Source organism: Malus sylvestris, chromosome 4 (assembly GCF_916048215.2).
Source record: "Malus sylvestris chromosome 4, drMalSylv7.2, whole genome shotgun sequence".
Classification (NCBI taxonomy): Eukaryota; Viridiplantae; Streptophyta; class Magnoliopsida; order Rosales; family Rosaceae; genus Malus; species Malus sylvestris.
In genome coordinates, this window is record NC_062263.1 from 29,414,058 (window position 1) to 29,432,530 (window position 18,473).

An 18,473-nucleotide genomic window follows, 5' to 3' on the forward strand; every position below is an offset into this window, starting at 1 on the left:
ACAATGCTACATTTTATTTAGTAGTACAAGTTTTGTGTAAGATCCAACCGTTATAAAAAAAAAAAAATTAGATTTTCAAATACAAGATTTAACCATTGATTTTTCGAGTTACTCAGTAATACCATAGAAGTAAAATTAGAAAACTAGTATATAAGTACATTTTCGTGTACCCCTCACAAGGCAACCCTATATCTTCTGCACGATAAATTTTCAGTGTGCTGGAAATACGGCTCGATACACCAATGTCATAATACAATTGGTTGGAAATTTTTTTTTTTTTTTTTCAAATTTCCAACTAATTGTATAATTACATTTGAGGTACTAAGACGTGTTCCTAACACATTGAACAATCCACATCGAAATTGACCAATCACAATAAATTGTTGTCACATTTTTGTTTGGTATCATAACTTAATTATTTGTGCACGTGTAAGTAACCCTTATAAAAATATTAATATGTCCCACGGAAACGAAGCAAAGTTTGGGACAACTTCTCTTTGTTAGTTCCTACAAATATTGTGTGTTTGGGGTCTCTAATTTGGACCACGGCGCTTCACCAACGTTGTGTCAATTCACCAACGTTCCTCTGTCGATTTTCTTGATGAGTTTTGATTGTTTTACCTTTAAATCACGGGAACAAAATTGGATCAAGTTTGTCCATGATCATTTGGTGTAGGCTCCAATTCCAATCTTCCAATTCCTTCCAAAAAGTTTCGTACTTTCTAAGTTCATTCCAATTTTGGAAACTTTGAAATTTCATTCTTTTCAAATTATTGGCATATTCAACATTTCTTTCGACCAAAATGTTGAATATGCCAACATTTTGAAAGGTCGACAATGAAAACTCGTATTGAAAATCTTAAGAAACCATCATATACGGGATGACTCATTAGTTGGGGACGAATTCTAGAATCGTATTTTACATGGCACTTCTTGGGTTCGATTCCTAACGCTGGTGAATCATACGATGGTGCCATGGGGAGATTGAAATGTCTATGTGAGTATTTCCGGCCCCTAGAAGTGTAAATTGTCGTGACGAAGCCACTAGCTGTAATTCATACAGTATGAAGTCAATCATTCTAGTTAATTTAAGCTTGAAAAGCTAATGTTTTCGGGCTTTAAGATGTATTGGAATATTTTTAGTTACATTCAATTTTGTTTCTTCGAATTTCGAAACTACTAAATAAAAACTAGCCAGAATAAAAATTATCTATCAAACTTGTATATTTAATTGTTATTGACGCACCAAAATAGTTCAAAATAGTCATCCTGCACTCTTGCGTAATAATAAAATTTACATGATGACTACTTTGAGTACGAACAACAATTCCCAAGGAACCATGGAAAGACAATTGGACCTTTTGGTTGTGAAAATCATTGTTTTTGGGCTAAACCCCACATCACAGAAGCCCATTATGATAAAATGTCCTAAGCCCAGGCCCACCTCATACTACAACATAACGGCCTTTGCTCCTTCGGATCCTAACTGCCAAACAGACTGCCTCCGTCCGCCACCCACTCCCACACCACCGCGTGTACTCTTCCAATTGGCCCCCTCACCAATACTCCCGCCATTATAAATTTTCCTCCCATGACCGCACTCCGCTAACGTTTCCGATCAAATTCATGAGTCTCTCCGATCCCGAAAGCGAGAGATCGAAAGTCGGAGAAAATAGCAAAAATGGCGGCAGCTCAAATGCAGAGAGTCGCATCTCCACCGCCACAATCGGTTGAGGCGCCGAAGAAGAACAGAATTCAGGTCTCCAACACCAAGAAACCGCTCTTCTTCTACGTCAATCTTGCTAAGGTATATATATTGTTATATAGTTTTTCCTTATTATATTCTTGCTCGTTCGTTCAGACAGTTTCGTAACGTAATTATATGTATCTGATTACAAGAGAAAGTATGATAATTTTTTCAATAACATCGAGAGATTAATTGTCTTTCGGGGTTTGATTGTGTTTTTTTAGAAAAAAATTTGAGTATGATGATCACACGTCATATATGAGCGGTTTGGTAATAACACTTGTATGCAGTGGTGGAGCCAGAATTCTGAATAAGGAAGGGCCTTTCACAAATATGTATATATGTGTGTGTGTGTGTGTGTAAAAAGTTGAATTCATAACATGTTGACATATGCAATTTGTGTAATCCTCACAAAACTGAAAAAATTCTCTTAAATTCAATACTAAAAAGAAAAAAATGTAAAAACCCAGACAACCAAGTAAGATGTAGGTTGTGGAAGGCTAAAGAAAATACAAAGAAGTAGAAAAAGAAGGAAAAGGGGGAGAGGTATGCAAAAAAAGAAGGTGGGTTGCTTTAGAAAATTATAGGGTGTATATTACTGTTAGGTGAGAGAATTGAACCAGAAGTGGGGTTGCTTTTTCCATTTAAAATTGCACATCTCTTTTAAAACTCCCCTGCCAAACTTATCGTTTCATTAGACAGCCGAAAAGATTTAAAATCAAAACAGCTTAACGACGTCGTTTGCTTCATTTTCTTCCATGAGGTTCACACCTCAGATGAAGTTAGGATGGGCCAGGGACTACCCTAGTCCCTTGGTGGCTCCGCCCCTGGCTGTATGATAATCACAATGAAATGCTTTTCGTGTTTTTTGAGAATTTTTTTTAGTAAGATGGTCACACCGTCATCTATTGCCTATTCATTTGTTGCTAATATGAGCGGATTGGGAATTCACACCGTCATTTGTTGGTAATACAAGCAGATTGATAATGCCAGGTGGTTTCTCGTGTCTTCTATTCTTGTGGAGGAAATGCAGGAAATTTGGAAAAGGGAACTGAAATTTAGTACAAAAATAAGGAAGCTCAATTGTAGGGATGATTTTTGTTGATACTTGGTGAAGAGAACATCTATGTGGTCTTACTGTGTAGAGCTTTTCAAGCATTTGTTGATTTCTTGAATACTAATTAGATGAATTTCGGTAAGAACTGCATTTCGTGTTTACGTTGTGTTTTCTTTGACGCAGAGGTACATAGAGCAGTACAACGAGGTTGAGCTCTCTTCGCTGGGGATGGGTAAATCTTTTCGGAATCATTTCTCAGTATCTATGTTCTTGTTCAGTTTCCGAAATAGTAATAGCATGAAGAAGGAGAACACCTTATATAACTCAGCATGATTAACCTAAAACTAGTTGAATTACCAGACCTACGTGATTACTTTGATGAATTCAATGTATTTTCACGCAAGTAGGCTGGAGATTTCATGATTCTGTAGCAGGCTCCAAGTGAAATTTGTATTACTGTGAACTTTGATGTGAAGCCTGTGATTATGTCCTGCACTTATGTTATTACAGCAATCACTACGGTTATCACCATTGCTGAGATTTTGAAGAACAACGGCTTGGCTATCGAAAAGAGTAAGAAATCTGCACTCTTAATTCAAAAAAACTTGCAAAAAAGTTATAAAGGTAGTTGATTTGGTTATCTTTGTTTGTGGGATTGCACAGAGGTGTCTACATCTACCGTTGGAATGAAAGACGAGAGTAAGGGTCGCCTCGTGCAGAAGGCTAAGGTTGGTTTCTTTAGTCGAGCGTCTTTAAGTTGTTGAAACATTTTATACGAAGTTTCCACCAAGCTTCTGATACCGTTTCTGTTTTTTCTCCTTTTCGTTTAAACTTCAGATCGAGATTGTGCTGGGGAAGTCTGAAAAATTCGACGCCATAATGCAAATGAATGCTGATGTACTTGCTGCGGACTCAGCTGCGACCGAGGGAATAACAAAATGATATAACAAAGCAGTTCCGTTGTTGCACATTCTTCCTTCACTCTCTGCAGAATTGTAAAGATCTTCTCTTTTTGTACCGTTTCCTTCTCGAATCTGTAAATTTTTCATCTTTTTCGTGCATAATGTCGATCGTTAAATGAAAAATTGGAAAGAAATTTTAGGTACCCTTCGTTACTCTACTTGAATCTAATTTTTTAAACTAAAAACATTTTTCAAGTTTTAGGCCTTAAAAACTTGTTTGGTATGACTATTTTCAAAAACTGAACTCAAGACTAATTCAAAAATATAGTCTATTCTTTAAAACCATACAAAGTAAGTTTTTAAACTTAAACTCATTTTTTTTTTCTCTCCCTCCTCCCCTCTCACTCCAAATCTATACCTCTCTCTTTTCTTCTCTCTCTCCTCTTTTTTTTCTTTTATTTTTTATCTTTTTTGGTCTCTCTTCTAATCCGCTCTTTTCATTCTTTCAATTATTTCTCTCACTTCTCTTCCTCTTTATCTGGTCCGATCTTCTCTCTTTTTTTTCTTTTTTTTTCAATCATCTCTTACTTTCTTTCCTTCTCTCTCTTCTTTCTCACTCTCCTGCGATCGCCTCTTTTTAGATCTTTTTGTCTAGTTTAAATTGTAAGATTTAAACATTTTAAATCGCAAACCAATCAAGTTTTTTAGTCTTAAAGAAAATTGTTTTCAAGAAATGTTCTTAAAAAATATTTTGAGAAATGATAAAAAATTTCAAATAGAATACTAAACAGGCTGACTTGTTTGATATCACGCGCAATCTTATTATTCGTGTACATACAAGAGACATACACATATGAATATATTATATAGCAGCACATGGAAGACCCTCTGCGTATTTCGTTACATCGATAAAGAAATTACTACGAATGCACATAATTTAGACAAATTAAAATTGCAGAACAAACTTTTTTGGTAAGTTCTTTACACGTAAGGCACAACGAAGCTTTCAAAAGTGGACTCATAAATGCATATAACTTAGCAATTAAGTATTTTCCATTGTCTCGTTTGAAGAAATTAGATGCAATTTGTATTTTTGAGGTTATGAGTAGAAATTGTCTAAATTTTCTCTTCGAAAACTGCTTGGCTGCCATTAGTGATTTCGAAGGTTTTATCGAAGCCTTCTTCTTCTTCCATCGCTATATACATCGGAAGTTTGACAATGTCTTCGTATAACGATCTTATTAGGTATGTTTAAATCTTTGATTTTTGACTCTTCTTGTAATATTTTGCTTGAGTTTCGGATCGATTTGTTTATTTTCAGGCTCATGTTAGACTTTTTGCAATTTGAAAATGATTTCCGCCTTGCTTTTTTTATTTTTGTACACAATTATGTTTATTTACGTCTATTGATTCATTTGTCATTTCATTAATTTGAAAGCAGAAACAAACGAGGTGTGTGGAAGGACAAAAATGTAGTGTAGAAAATTACATCACTTTGTTTCCGTCTCTTTTCAATTTCTTCTTTTCAATGCGCCCTCTCTTTTAAATTTGCGCCTAGTATTTCTAATATGAAAACCTTTAAGGAAAGGGATCCTTATTTTTTATTTTTTTATAAAAATGAGAATTAGTTGTGGGGTCAACATCATATCGAATTTTAATGATTTGAATCGTTTATTTTTCAAGTTGTACCTCATAGATCATCCTTGCAAAACATTAGCCAAATCAGAAATATTTAAGACATCTAATTGTGTTCCAAGAAATGAATGAATACTTTGTTATATAAAAAACAATGAAATTTGATCTTGATAATTAAATAAGCAAATGATTTCAGATTGAATTGAATTTTTGCAATGATGATCTATGAATCGAGATTGAATTTTTGCAATGATGATCTATGAATCGAGATTAAGAAAATAAACGATTCGGATCGTTGAAATTCGATATGGAATGGGTCTCACATCTAATCCCTATTTTTTTTCTTTCAAAATCATGGGGATTCCTTTGCAGAAAAAGCCTGTTCTAATAGAAGCATAAACAACCATACCTTTATATTTTTCATTATTATTTTATTTTATTTTCCAAAATAAACAGCCCATTCCTAATTTGGGAATATTTGTTGATAATGCATGAGCCGTCGCTCTGTTTGTTGATAATGCATGAGCCGTCGCTCTGTCTTCTTACCTATGGTAAGCCACAGTTGTTCATTTTTTTCTGGACTAGAGAGGTTATGGGAAATTTAACCCTGCTGATGGCCACAATCAAGCAGACTTACTAGAACGGAGTATCGAATCTGGAACCACTAACAATTTTTTATTTATTGGAGAGTTACAATCTACGTCCTTATCATTTGACCACCTGCTGTAATTTTTAAATAGCTTGGAGGAATTACTTTTGGTTATAAGTGTTTCTACGGAAAAGTGCTTATATCATAGCTATTTTTTTTCTTTTGAAAATCTTAAAATGTACCCTTTTTACTCAAAAATATTTTTAAGTATTTCCTCTAGATGAAAAAATGTTTTAAATTGTTTAAAAGTGTTTTTAGCGAATTTAACCATTAGCTATAGGTTTTATTTATAGGAAAACTAATGAAAATGACTTCAAATATTTACATTTAATAAAAAACCGTACACTAAATTTTATTTAATGATAAAGACAAAAAATAAAAATAAACAAAAAACTTAAAAAAATCCAAGTGCGCTGAGCGCATGTCCCTTCCCCCCCTCCCCACTCGCCCTCCTCCGTAAACCCCATCCCAATCCCCTCTCCCGCAATACCTATAGTCTATACCTCATTCACTAATACCACTAATTCTGATGTGAGATCACCTTCATCCTCCACTCCCGTCGCTCGTTACTCTTTGCCATCGTCAATTTTCGATCCCCCAGCCTTTACAGAAAGTTTCGCCTACGATCCACCCGGCAAACACTTCATCGTTAGCTCCATCCACAAATGCACCATCCTTTCTGTCCCCGCGCCTCCTTCCACGACAAAGCCTAGCAAACCTATACCCTAATTGCCTAACCTTCAAATCAAACCCAGTTTCCTCCGTGCCTCATTTTCTGGAAAGCCATAGCTTGATGGTACAAGGTTGCATAAGGGAAGGTTTGCCAATAATAAAAGGGAACAATATCAAATCAAATCAAGTCCATTAACTGCCTTTTTTCAATACAAAGTGAATTGTTTGAGAAAATTGCAAATTCTGATTGGTATGGCATGTTCTAGTTGGTTGCTAACTCTGACTGTATTTTCATAAACAGTGTAGTAAGTTTCATAAACAGTGTCGTAAGTTTTCATAAATAGTGTAGTAAGTTTCATAAATGTGTTGTAAGTTTCATACACAATGTAGAAAGTTTCATAAACAGTTTGTGCACATGTCAGATTTTTTTAATATTTAAATTATGTATTTTTCATTAAAATTTAAGTTCTTTTGTTATTTTTATTAAAATTTAAGGGTTTTTCATTAAATTTTAAGTTTTTTTAATTAAATAAAGTTATAGCATAGTTTTTTTTATTAAAATAAATTTTGCCTAAGCCATTTTTATGAAAGTTCCATTTATTTATTTATGTAACATGTTAAGCTTACCAAATGGATAGAACTTGGCTGCTGAAAAAATCAGCAGCAACCCTGTTGATGAAATAACTTGGACATTTGTTCGGCTATGATTGGTCATCAGCAAGGACTGTTGCTGATTTTTCAGCAACCAAGTCCCGTTCTCACCAAATTTACCAAATTATGTGACAATGGATGTATCAATATTTGACTGTTTGAAAATAAAAAGATGAGATGAGTATACTTGGCAAATTCGTGGGGTATAAATATAATCATATTTCCAGAACCACAGAAATCGAACCTCAGAACCCAACTCTCTCTCTCTCTCTCTCTCAAATCAAGATAAATCACTCTCTCCCTCTCTCTCTCTCTCTCTATTTTCTTCAACTCTGAATCTCTCTCTCAAACCCCTTGGAAGCCTAATCCAACTCTCGTCGTCCTCTCCGGCGATTCGCCCCTTTCAGTTTCAGGCTACTAGGTTTCGCGCTGCCACCACCAGTTCTCCTCGCTACCCATGTAATTTTTCTTGATTTTTTATTTTATTTTATTTTATAGTTTTGTGTGTATTTCTTTTCAAATTTCTGCAATTTTCTATGGTTTTAGTGTAGTATTTGCTTGATGCATTTCTGTATACGAATTGTCGATGTTGGTTCGTCATTGGGTGTTCTTTGTTTTGTGATTCTTTTACTCTAGGGCTGTTTTTTTTTTTTTTTTTTTATTGAAAGAAGGGTTTTTGTTCTTGTATCGTGAAATATGTTTACTAATTCATGGTTCCCAGACAGGTTTTCGATTCGGAGTATTTTTCTTCATTTGGGTTTGTTCATATTTTTCATGGTTTATGTTTGATATAATGCAGACAATTTATGGCTGAAGCTGATAAACTCTATGGGGAACTTGATGGAGGTGAAGTACCTGTGACCGTGGCTGAAATCGATGGTGAGATTGAGAATGCACAGCCACTGGTAGAAGACCAGGCTACGGCTCTAGACCCAGCTCCGGAGCTGACGGAGGCCAATGTACAGGGGTATGAACAAGAACATGGAGTGACATTTGCACAAGAACAAGAAGATGCATTTGCACAGTTCCAGGCACAGCAGCAGGAAGACGCACTTGCTCAGTTCCAGGCACAGAAGCAGGAAGACGCACTGGCTCAGTTCCAGGCACAGGAGCAGGAAGAGGCACTGGCCCAGTTCCAGGCGCAGGAACAAATAGAGTTATCAGTAGAAGTACAAGAGGAGGAGGCGCAATTACCTGAACAGAACCAAGAGCGTCATGAAGATGCTGCTGTGGCTGGTGGAGGTGAGAAGAAGTGGCCTGGATGGCCAGGAGAGAGTGTTTTCCGGATGCTGGTTCCTGCGCAAAAGGTTGGCAGTATAATTGGACGCAAAGGGGAGTTCATTAAGAAAATAGTTGAGGAGACAAGAGCTCGCATTAAAATTCTTGATGGTCCCCCAGGAACAACTGAAAGAGCTGTAAGTTTCTACTAATAACCTGTGTGAATGAGATGTAGTATTATCTTTCAAGTTTCAACGAATTTTACGTAGTTATCTGCTTTTGGTCACTTGGTTTATGTCATTCTCTATATTATGCGTTCGCTTTGAAATGTATTTGAGCATTTGTAGTTCCTATCATTTAGTTGCTGGGCTAAGTTTTCCGTGAGGGTAAATTTGCTTTATTTCGTAGTTGAGGAAACCTTCCTTAGTCGCTATAAATATCTGATTGTTGTTGAGATTGCTTAATGTTTATAGTTTGATGGTTTGACTTTGACCTCTACATGACTATTACAGAGTGTTGCATGCACCAAGTATAACAGTCATATGGTGATATACCATTGTTGAAATGACCTAGGGAAAGATGAAAATGAAGTTCTTGACTTTTGACTCTAATTGTTACTATGAAGATCAATCACCAATATGATCAGTTGATCAATATGAAGGACTTCACCTTGTTGAGTTTAAAAGCTATAGGTTGATAATGTCAATTGATTTAATAATTACAGGAAAAAATATACAATAATTGTCATCCTAGATGGGGCAAAATAGTTATGAGGCACAATGCAATATGTTAGATTAACGTACACATTAAACGAAATCTTGATTAGTTTGACTAGAAATATAATTTTTGTTTCATAGAAAAAAAAAAATTAGGTTCTAGTGTATCAATTTGTGTTCTAAAGTAGTGATGTTCTCATAGTTTAAATGTGTACTTTGGTATAGATCTTTTAGGAGAAGAAAGTGCTATCCAAATGAAAAGGAGTTACCATATAAGCTTTTAGTAATATCTAGCCCTGTTCTCTCAAAGAGTCTGAAAATCAATGAAATTATTGAAAGTGTGAGGCAAATAATAACAAATGTGATTCAACTCTAGAATTCCTTTTCTAAAAATGTTTAATCAAAAGAAGACATAAAAGAAGCGGCATCACAAGAATCTATAAAATATGAATACATCCATTTATTGTAATAACAACAATGAATGTGTGCAGGTTTTTCATGCAAACATTAAGGCAACGACTCAATCATCAATAAGATCCCAAACTTGAAGAACCAAAGGTCCAGATGGAAGGGATCAGCATTGAGCATTACAATTTGCTGAAAAGTTGATCTGAATAAACACATACACTATTCGAACATTTGTTCCACAAAGCTCTGCATTATCTCTGGTAACTTCAGAACCTGGATGATTGATGTGTTGCCGCAGATGATGTACACCATAAAAGAAATCAATAATCCTTAATAACGTGATTCTTAAGACTAATGATAAATTTTAAGTGACTTATAAACTATCCTACATATCTTTGAAACAAAAAAGCAGTATAACTAACCACAGTCAATTGTCAGAATGAATCAGTTAGTTATACATAAAAGCTTGTGCATAACGCTAAGGTGTTGTTTTTCCCTACTAATTTGTCAAAATTGATCTCTTGTAGGCCAATTATGACCATATATAGAAGATTTATATTTGGTTGGAAGATCCTACATAGATATGTTCGATGCATACCTTTTGGTTTATAAAATGGTTTGATGTATCTGAACTCTGTGTACGATTTTGGCTATCCTTGTTACCATTCACCTGGTCCAGGTTTTTCCGTGTTCAGTTTTTACATTTTTGCCAAAGAATTGTTGATTTGTTTGTTTGTTTGTTTTTTTTTTTTTTTAAATATTTTTTATGAAGAAGAGTATTTTCATATAGAGGTCGCACTTGGTGCGATGGCAAGTGCCTTCGCCCATGAGCGGTAGGTCTCGGGTTCGAGACTTGGGAGCAGCCTCTCCATAAATGGGGGTAAGGCTAGCCGACATTCACCTCTCCCAGACCCTGCGTAAAGCGGGAGCCTTGTGCACTGGGTACGACCTTAAAGAGTATTTTCATATGTTTGTGTATATGTCGGAGGCACTATGTTATGGTAACGGCCAGTGTTTATTCTATGCTGATGGTGCTTTTTATTGCGTTGATTAGGTAATGGTTTCTGGCAAGGAGGAGCCAGATTCTTCTCTGCCCCCAGCAATGGATGGCCTTTTGAGGGTTCACAAGCGTATTATTGATGGTTTGGATGGTGATTCTTCTCATGCTCCACCGGGCATGGGTGGCAAAGTATCCACAAAGCTGCTGGTCGCAGCTTCACAGGCAGGAAGCTTGATAGGGAAACAGGGAGGAACTGTTAAATCCATTCAAGAAGCATCTAACTGCATAGTTAGAGTTCTTGGATCAGGTAATCTTCGTTGTATATTGAATCTCTCATGATTTACAATTTTCCGATGTACTTTGAAACATACACAGATATCTGATCTTAGTGTAAGTTCTGAAAAATTCAGTATAACCAAATAAGGCTTAAAAGTTCATCTAATGGATATAAGATTAAATATTTAGTGGCAGTATTTGCTGAGGGCGGCATTCACTGTTGCATTTATGGGATACAACCCATCACATGATACATGGTTCACAAATAGTAAAAGCTGAAGCTTTTTCTTCTTTCTTTACTGTTTACTTTCTTTAGTTTTGCATCTCTATTTTCAGCTGGACATTGGTATATGTGTCCTCTGCTCGATTGCCTGACCTTTTGTTGAACGATTTGGCGCAGAAGACCTACCGATTTTTGCTCTTCAAGATGACAGAGTGGTTGAAGTAGTGGGTGAGGGTGTTGGTGTGCACAAAGCAATTGAACTAATTGCAGCTCATCTTAGGAAGTTTTTAGTTGACCGCAGTATAATTCCAATATTTGAAATGCATGTAAGTCTGCCTTGTACTCTCAATTGCAATAAGTCAAACCAACTCTCAACACTTGTGTTTGATGAAACACGTGGTGCTCCTTATTTTTTATCAGATGCAAATGGCAAATCCTCAGATGGATCATGGGCCACCTCATCAAAATTGGGGTCCACCTCAAGGTCATCCCCACAATGCTGGTCATGGGGGTCCTGGATATGGGCCGCCTAATCCCCAATACATGCCACCTCCTCGGCAGCTTGACAATTACTATCCACCGGCTGACATGCCTCCACCTATGGAGAAACAGCCTCATCATGGTATATCGGCTTATGGAAGAGAAGCTCCAATGGGTTCCCACCAATCATCAAATGCTCAGTCCGCACCAGGAATGGTCACACAGGTTATACTCATGTTTCTTTAATTCATTGAAAACTATATTGGTGTTATCAAGTTCTTTCTTGTAGTCCAAATATGTTCTTGATGATGATTTTTCTTATTTTTGCAGATCACCAAGCAATTGCAAATTCCGCTGTCATATGCGGATGCTGTAATTGGCACAGCTGGTGCAAGTATAAGCTATATTCGACGTGCTAGTGGGGCAACTGTTACGATACAAGAGACTAGGGGTGTACCTGGGGAGATGACTGTTGAAATCAGTGGAAGTGCTCCCGAAGTTCAAGCAGCTCAGCAACTGATACAGGCAATGCTCGTTGTCCTGGCATTTGATTCTTCTATCTTGATCATGCTTTCTGGCTTATTAGATTTTTGTGAGGTCATAATAGGAGTACGGGCAAACGTAACGTGTTTTATTGGGTGTTCTGTTATATAGTTATTTCGTGCATTAGCGCTGTTAGAAAGCTTCTGTCGGTAGTAGTTGATACACGAGCACATTTCTGTTAATACATGCATTCTAATTTTCTGTTAGAACAGAGACCTTGACAGTCCTTTGTTGGTTGTTTTACAGAATTTCATGGCTGATGCTGGGGCACCGCAGCCGACCCCAACTCCTGGCTCTGTGGACCAAGGTTATAACAACTATGCAACTCATGGTTCGGTGTATGCATCTCCCCCATCTAATCAAGGACATGCAGGACAACATGGGGGCTATGGCTCAGCCTACGGCTCGCATTATGGGTACTAGACGGGAACTTCTACTAGGGTTTTTTTCGTAAGAGTGAGACAAATCGTATCGGTGTGACTTAGTCGATCACATGGTAATTCTGTAGGGCAGTTGTATTGTTATACTGTGAATTCCCTTCTGAAACTTTGATTTTGAACTAGTTAATGTCAGATTTTCGGTGTTAATTAGGCCGGCGAACCGTAGCGTTGAGCCGATTTACTCTGAATTAATGGACATGCTCTTATTAGTAGCTTGGCACATTGTTTTCCGGTTGATGCATTCAGGAGAAGCCGTCGTAGTTTTAGCATGTAGCAGGGAAGAAAAACTACTAAAAATAATGTGGCTGGAAAATGACATAAATATGTTTTATGTTGTAATACAACGTTGACTCTTTTGCATAATGTTGTTAAAAATACGATTTTTTTTACCATTTATCAAGTCTACTTAAGTGTTATTTAGGATTTTTTTTTGAAATGTTATATGAACTTGTACCTATTTTTTAATTTGTCATATACACTAAAATTTTAAGCAATTTGGCATACCAACTTTTCGAAATCATCATTTTGTCATCTCATCCTACCTCTGTTAAGTTTTCCATCCAAAATAAGTCATGTGTTGTGTTCAAAAGTATTTCTGTCATTTTAACACCCCACTTCCTTCTATTAAGTTGCATTCGATCAAAACAATTCTAGAGTGTTTAGTTTAGCATGTCATGAAATCAAATTTTATATGGGCTTTTTAATATAAGAAATGAGTTGAAGTTTGGTGCCAGAAAATAGATTTGTAGATGCATATACACTGCTTGAACACAACGATCCGGATGAAAAACCCCGAACACAGAATTTAAGAGTTTTATTAAAGAAAAGTAAAGAACTTGTAAAAAGATCTTAAATGACAAATAATCTTGAACACAAGTCATGTGCCTCGCACATGACTTATTTTTGATGAAAAACTTAAAGGAGTTAGGGTGAGATGACAAATTGATGATTTCAGAAAGTTGGTATGATAAATTGCTTAAAATTTTAATTTATATGACAAATTGAAAAATGTGTACAAGTTTATATGATATTTAATTTTTTTTTCCTTTTTTTTAATATAAAAAAAATCTAGTAAGTCCCCAAAACATAGTCAAAATGCCACAAAATTACAATGGTGTATGCAAAACTTCGGGAAACCGATTGGAAACACTCTGATTTTGAGAAAAATGAAAGTTGTTCAGTTTTTGCATAATCTTTTGCATGCACAAAAAATGTAACCACAGAGGAATTCCGTCTGCTTGAGCATCTAGAATTTTGCAAAACTGAGTTAAAAACTTTTGACTATTTTTTTTACAGATTTTGTGGAAGGTAGAAAATACACTATAAAGTTTTGGCATCTCTTTTTAGTAAAATCAAGTTGGAGAATTCCCATTTTCCTTTGACAATTTTTCTTGGTTGTTTCCCACCAGAAATCCATGATGCTTTGTTTCAGACGTTGCACTACAAACACATGGATTATTTAATTATAATTACTGTTCAGAATTATTTTTTACGGTTGCCAATTTGGAAGAGCTAGGGTTTCTGTCTGTGTCAAAGTTTCAATCTTCAACCCTGATTATTCCAAGTACCGACCCAGATTCTTTATGTTTTCTGCCTAAACTTTTCATTGCTTTTGGAAACTAATTGATTAATTAAGCTTTGATACGTTGTTAATAAATAGCTGGCCAACGTATTACATAATCCTTTCAATTAGAGGTGTTAAATTAACCTATTTAGTTGTTAATAAGTATCTGTTAAGACACCTTTAATTTGACATCATTATCATATACAAGTGAGATTGGTAGTGTTGGTCATGTAAGATGAAATCAAACTAAACAGGTCTTAATGGGTATTCATTAACAATCCAAGGAGTTGATTTAACACCTCTATTTTCAATTGCTAGTGGCTTAGTGCTGTATTAGTTGTGCTTAAAGTAGGATTTTAATTTCAAAAACCGAAGAAAATTGGAGCTGAAATAACGTGGGAATCTTATTAAAACATCACTATACCCTTTTTGGAAAAATATTGAGAAAGTTCTTTCTTCATTAGGAATCTAAAACCATACTTTTTTCTTCATGTCTGCAGGAATCTAAAAGCAAACTCCTCCCTTCATTTCTCTTTAAATTTTAGTGCATGCAGACTATAAATATCGCTCTCTCCATCTTTCAATTACAACATAACTTTCGAAATTGTCTTCAGTCACCACATCTTTTCCGTCACTAATCCGCTGTGTTTCCGTCACTCATATTTCCAAAACTTGCTCCGTTTTCGAATTTCTCACATATATCAATGGGAAATAGACAAGCAAAACAGCAAGCATGCTGCAATCAATACGAATTTCCGGCCTATACTGCTCCAAACGTTTCACTTCCGAGTCATAATCATACTCGCAATTCGAATAGTAACCAGGTCAAACTACCCAATCTGTATGGAGCTGAAGCTGCACAGACTGGAATGGCACGAGTGCACAAGGTAGAGATGAGAATGGAAGACAATGATGGTGCATTTTCTGACTACATTAACCGCACGAAATTCAAGATCAGTGCTACGACCTCCAATGCTGGTATCGAGAAGGCTGCATCCGCAGCAGATGGTGTTTATGAAACAAAGCAAGAAGATGATGAATATCATATGTTTACGGATTTTGTTAATCGCTCTAAGTCTAAGATTAAAAAGACCTTCAGCATCGGAAGCAGAAACAACATCTCCTTTAAGAAGTAGGAGACTCAAATTCTACAACCATATGCGCGGCGTGGTGATTGCCGGCATGTTCACGGATTGTGTTCTTTCTCTGTATCTCCCTTTTTAATTATTTCTCATATTTTACATGTTATGTGATGTTGTCCAATTGTCCTGTATGTTTTATGAGTCAATAATGTTAAATTATTCATGTGTTTCTAAAGCCAATGTGCTATTATAAATCTGCTATTTTCGAGCAATCTTAGAGAATGTATGTAACGATGATGTTTGAATGAAGAAATATCTTATCGATTTACGCACATAATTAGGGATCTTTAATATGCATATAAATCATGTGATTCAGGAAAATGTGACTTCCTAAAAAGTGTGGCTTCTATGCATTGCAGCAAGCTTCAGACACGTAGTTTTTCTCCAAATTCTGGACAATTGGCATATAATCTTCACCTCTTCAAGGATAACTTTTTCATTGTGATTGGAACAATCTCTTGAGATAGAGGCTACAATTTAAAAGGCGAGACTCCTCTGCATCTCTATTTTGGATATGGATTGTCTGCTCCCCTTCCTATACCCTCCCATGCCCTCATATTTCTGTAGTCACAGTTAAGCCACGTCAACATTTTATATTCTAATTGCTTTTTGTATTATTATTTTTATAAAAAAATCAATATAAAATGTTGACGTGACTTAACCGTGACCACATAATATAGGAGGACATGAGAAGGGTATGAGATGAGGAGGAGAGATCCAAATCCCTCTATTTTTGTACGCGCAAATTGGACCGAGATAATAGAAACTAAATCTAACCTAAACTACATATAGAGGGTTGATTCCATCGAGGCAATAAAACATCTAAATAATATTCTACTTTATACGCAGTTGCTGGATATCCCACTTTTATGAAGAATTTATGGGCTAGGAATATGATTCCCATACATCAGTTCATATGTATTTTTCAGTTTTCGAGCAAGGATCGCAAGGACATGCTCTCGAGATTTCTCATTAGTTCATCTCCTAACCTTATTAGTAGTTTGGCATTGTTAACAGCGCTGGTCCAGAAATTTTTGAGGTCCGGAACGACATAAAAAAAAGTGCCATAACTTTATGTAAGAAAATTATACTTAGAAAAATATTTCAAACTCAATAATTTAGAAACACAGAAAGACTAATTTATTTTGCATTGAGAGAGGGAAACAAAAAAACTTCGGGCTTACAAGTAGATAGATGATGAATTTTGTTTTCCATTTGAACCTTGAATGTGTTTTTGAATAAATCGTGAGATGTTTTTTTCTTATTTACTAACCTTGTCAATATGAGACTAAAAAATAATGATGTTTTCGAGTCTTTAATTGATATGTATTATTAATGAATGGGCATTAAATTAAATATTTTGATGACATGTCATATAATTTGTAAATTTGGTCTACGTATTATTCTTTGTTGAAGATTAGACTTGAATTAAAACGAATAATTAAAAATAACAACCCACATAGCTACTAGATAGTAACTAAAAATAAATTAACAACCAAACAAAATTTGTAAAAATTGAAAAAAATAAACATGCACATAGCATTTCAAACTTAGGACCTCTTGTTAATTTTAAACAACAAAAATCATTGTTTCTAATTAAACTTCTTGATCCTTTAACCAAATTTTATAAATTTATACTCTTATAAAAAGAAATTTGTAAAAAATGGAAAGTAAATAAGCACACATGGTGTTTTAAACCCAAGACCTCCTCATTATTTTCAAATGACAAACCACCACTTCTAGTTAAATTTCTATGTCTTTGAACCAAATTTTATAAATTTATACTCTTATAAAAATATATATAAATATACCACCCTAATAATTTTGGTGCCCCTAATTTTTTTGGGCCCTGGACGGTCGCCCTGCCTGCACTGGGCTTGGGCCGGCTCTGATTGTTAATTACATTGCAATGTTTGAGAATTGAAAGGAAAATCAAGAAGAAATGATGAACAGAAGGATGACCACATAGATATTAGAGATAGAGAGAGTTTTAGAGAGAGAAATAAGATTTGTATTAACTGACCAAGGAAGATTACACAATTCTGTTTTTATAAAAGAAAGTCTAACAACTCTAACCAAATATTAACAAACTTACTAACTGTATTGTTGACTTGTACCCTTAATAGGTATATTGTTTTCCTGCTGATGCATTCGGGAGAAGCCGTTAGAGTTTTAGCATGTAGCAACTAGCATGGAAGAAAAAGTTCAAAAAAAAATAAAGAATTTTACTGGAGAATGATGTATAAATAGGTTTTATGATGATTTTGTTAGAGACTTGCAAAACAACTGGAAGTTGTGAGTGTTAGCTCACATATTTTCAAAATATGATGATTGAGTTTTTGCAAAAGTTTAGTGTTGCGAAAATGCCACGAAAATTACAATGGTGTATGCAGAATTTCGCTAAATCAATTAGAAACACTTACTGATTTTGAGAAAAATGAAACTTGTTGAACTTTTGCATGCATGAAAAATGTAACAAACCATGTGATTAATGAAATAACCCAAAAGGAAAATCAAATAAAAATAATAGCGGGGCCCTTTACAAGCCACAGAGGAATTCCGTCAGCTTTAGCATCTAGAATTTCAAAAAAGTAATTAAAAATCTGACTATTTTTATGCATATTTTGTGAAGAATGTTGCTGTGGTTACTCCATCGTCTTATTTCCTCACCAACTTCGTTTTTCACCCACCAGAAAAAAGTTGAAAGAAGAACACTATTTTCACACCTACCATCATACCTAAAATACCCTAATGTGATACCAGCGCTTGACACCTCAACTCCGCTGCAGTGCTGCACCGATTCCCAACGCCCAACCCAAGCCCACAACAATCATAGCACCACCATGGCAACAAAACTCCTCACCTCCACCCATTTTCATGTTCCCTGCATAGTCTGGGTGTTTGAATTTTCTCTGGATTTCAAGGATTGCAATGGAATTCAATGAGTGGATTATGTATCTTAAAAATTTAGAAAGAGGGGAAATGAGAGAGAAGGGAGATGAAGCTAAAGATGAGGTTGGGGTCGGGATCAGAGGCAAATAAGGGGATAACTTGGCGAAGCTAGAGATGAGGTTTTTAAGGTCCTTTTAAGCCATTTTGCAACAGGATAACTTGGTAAATAAAAATATTATTTAACAGTGGGTGGGGAGA

The 18,473-nt window shown here is 35.5% G+C and overlaps 2 protein-coding genes across 3 annotated transcripts; both read left to right on the forward strand.

Annotated features, from left to right (window-relative positions):
* Positions 1-1,573: 1,573 nt before the first annotated feature.
* On the forward strand, positions 1,574-3,924 carry LOC126619426 (uncharacterized protein At2g34160-like). Its single transcript, XM_050287794.1, has 5 exons — positions 1,574-1,807; positions 2,988-3,036; positions 3,315-3,377; positions 3,468-3,532; positions 3,642-3,924. Exons 1-5 carry the CDS (start codon positions 1,682-1,684, stop codon positions 3,744-3,746), a joined length of 408 nt encoding a protein of 135 aa, XP_050143751.1. The 5' UTR covers positions 1,574-1,681; the 3' UTR covers positions 3,747-3,924.
* Positions 3,925-7,537: 3,613 nt separating this feature from the next.
* LOC126619424 (flowering locus K homology domain-like) lies at positions 7,538-12,829 on the forward strand. 2 transcript variants are annotated; one of them, XM_050287792.1, is made up of 7 exons: positions 7,538-7,772; positions 8,113-8,728; positions 10,710-10,962; positions 11,332-11,480; positions 11,575-11,859; positions 11,965-12,159; positions 12,424-12,829. In XM_050287792.1, exons 2-7 carry the CDS (start codon positions 8,120-8,122, stop codon positions 12,598-12,600), a joined length of 1,668 nt encoding a protein of 555 aa, XP_050143749.1. In that variant the 5' UTR covers positions 7,538-7,772; positions 8,113-8,119; the 3' UTR covers positions 12,601-12,829. The 2 variants fall into 2 exon arrangements, with proteins under 2 accessions (XP_050143749.1, XP_050143750.1); XM_050287793.1 differs by having other exon boundaries at positions 11,335-11,480.
* The last annotated feature ends 5,644 nt before the right edge of the window (positions 12,830-18,473 follow it).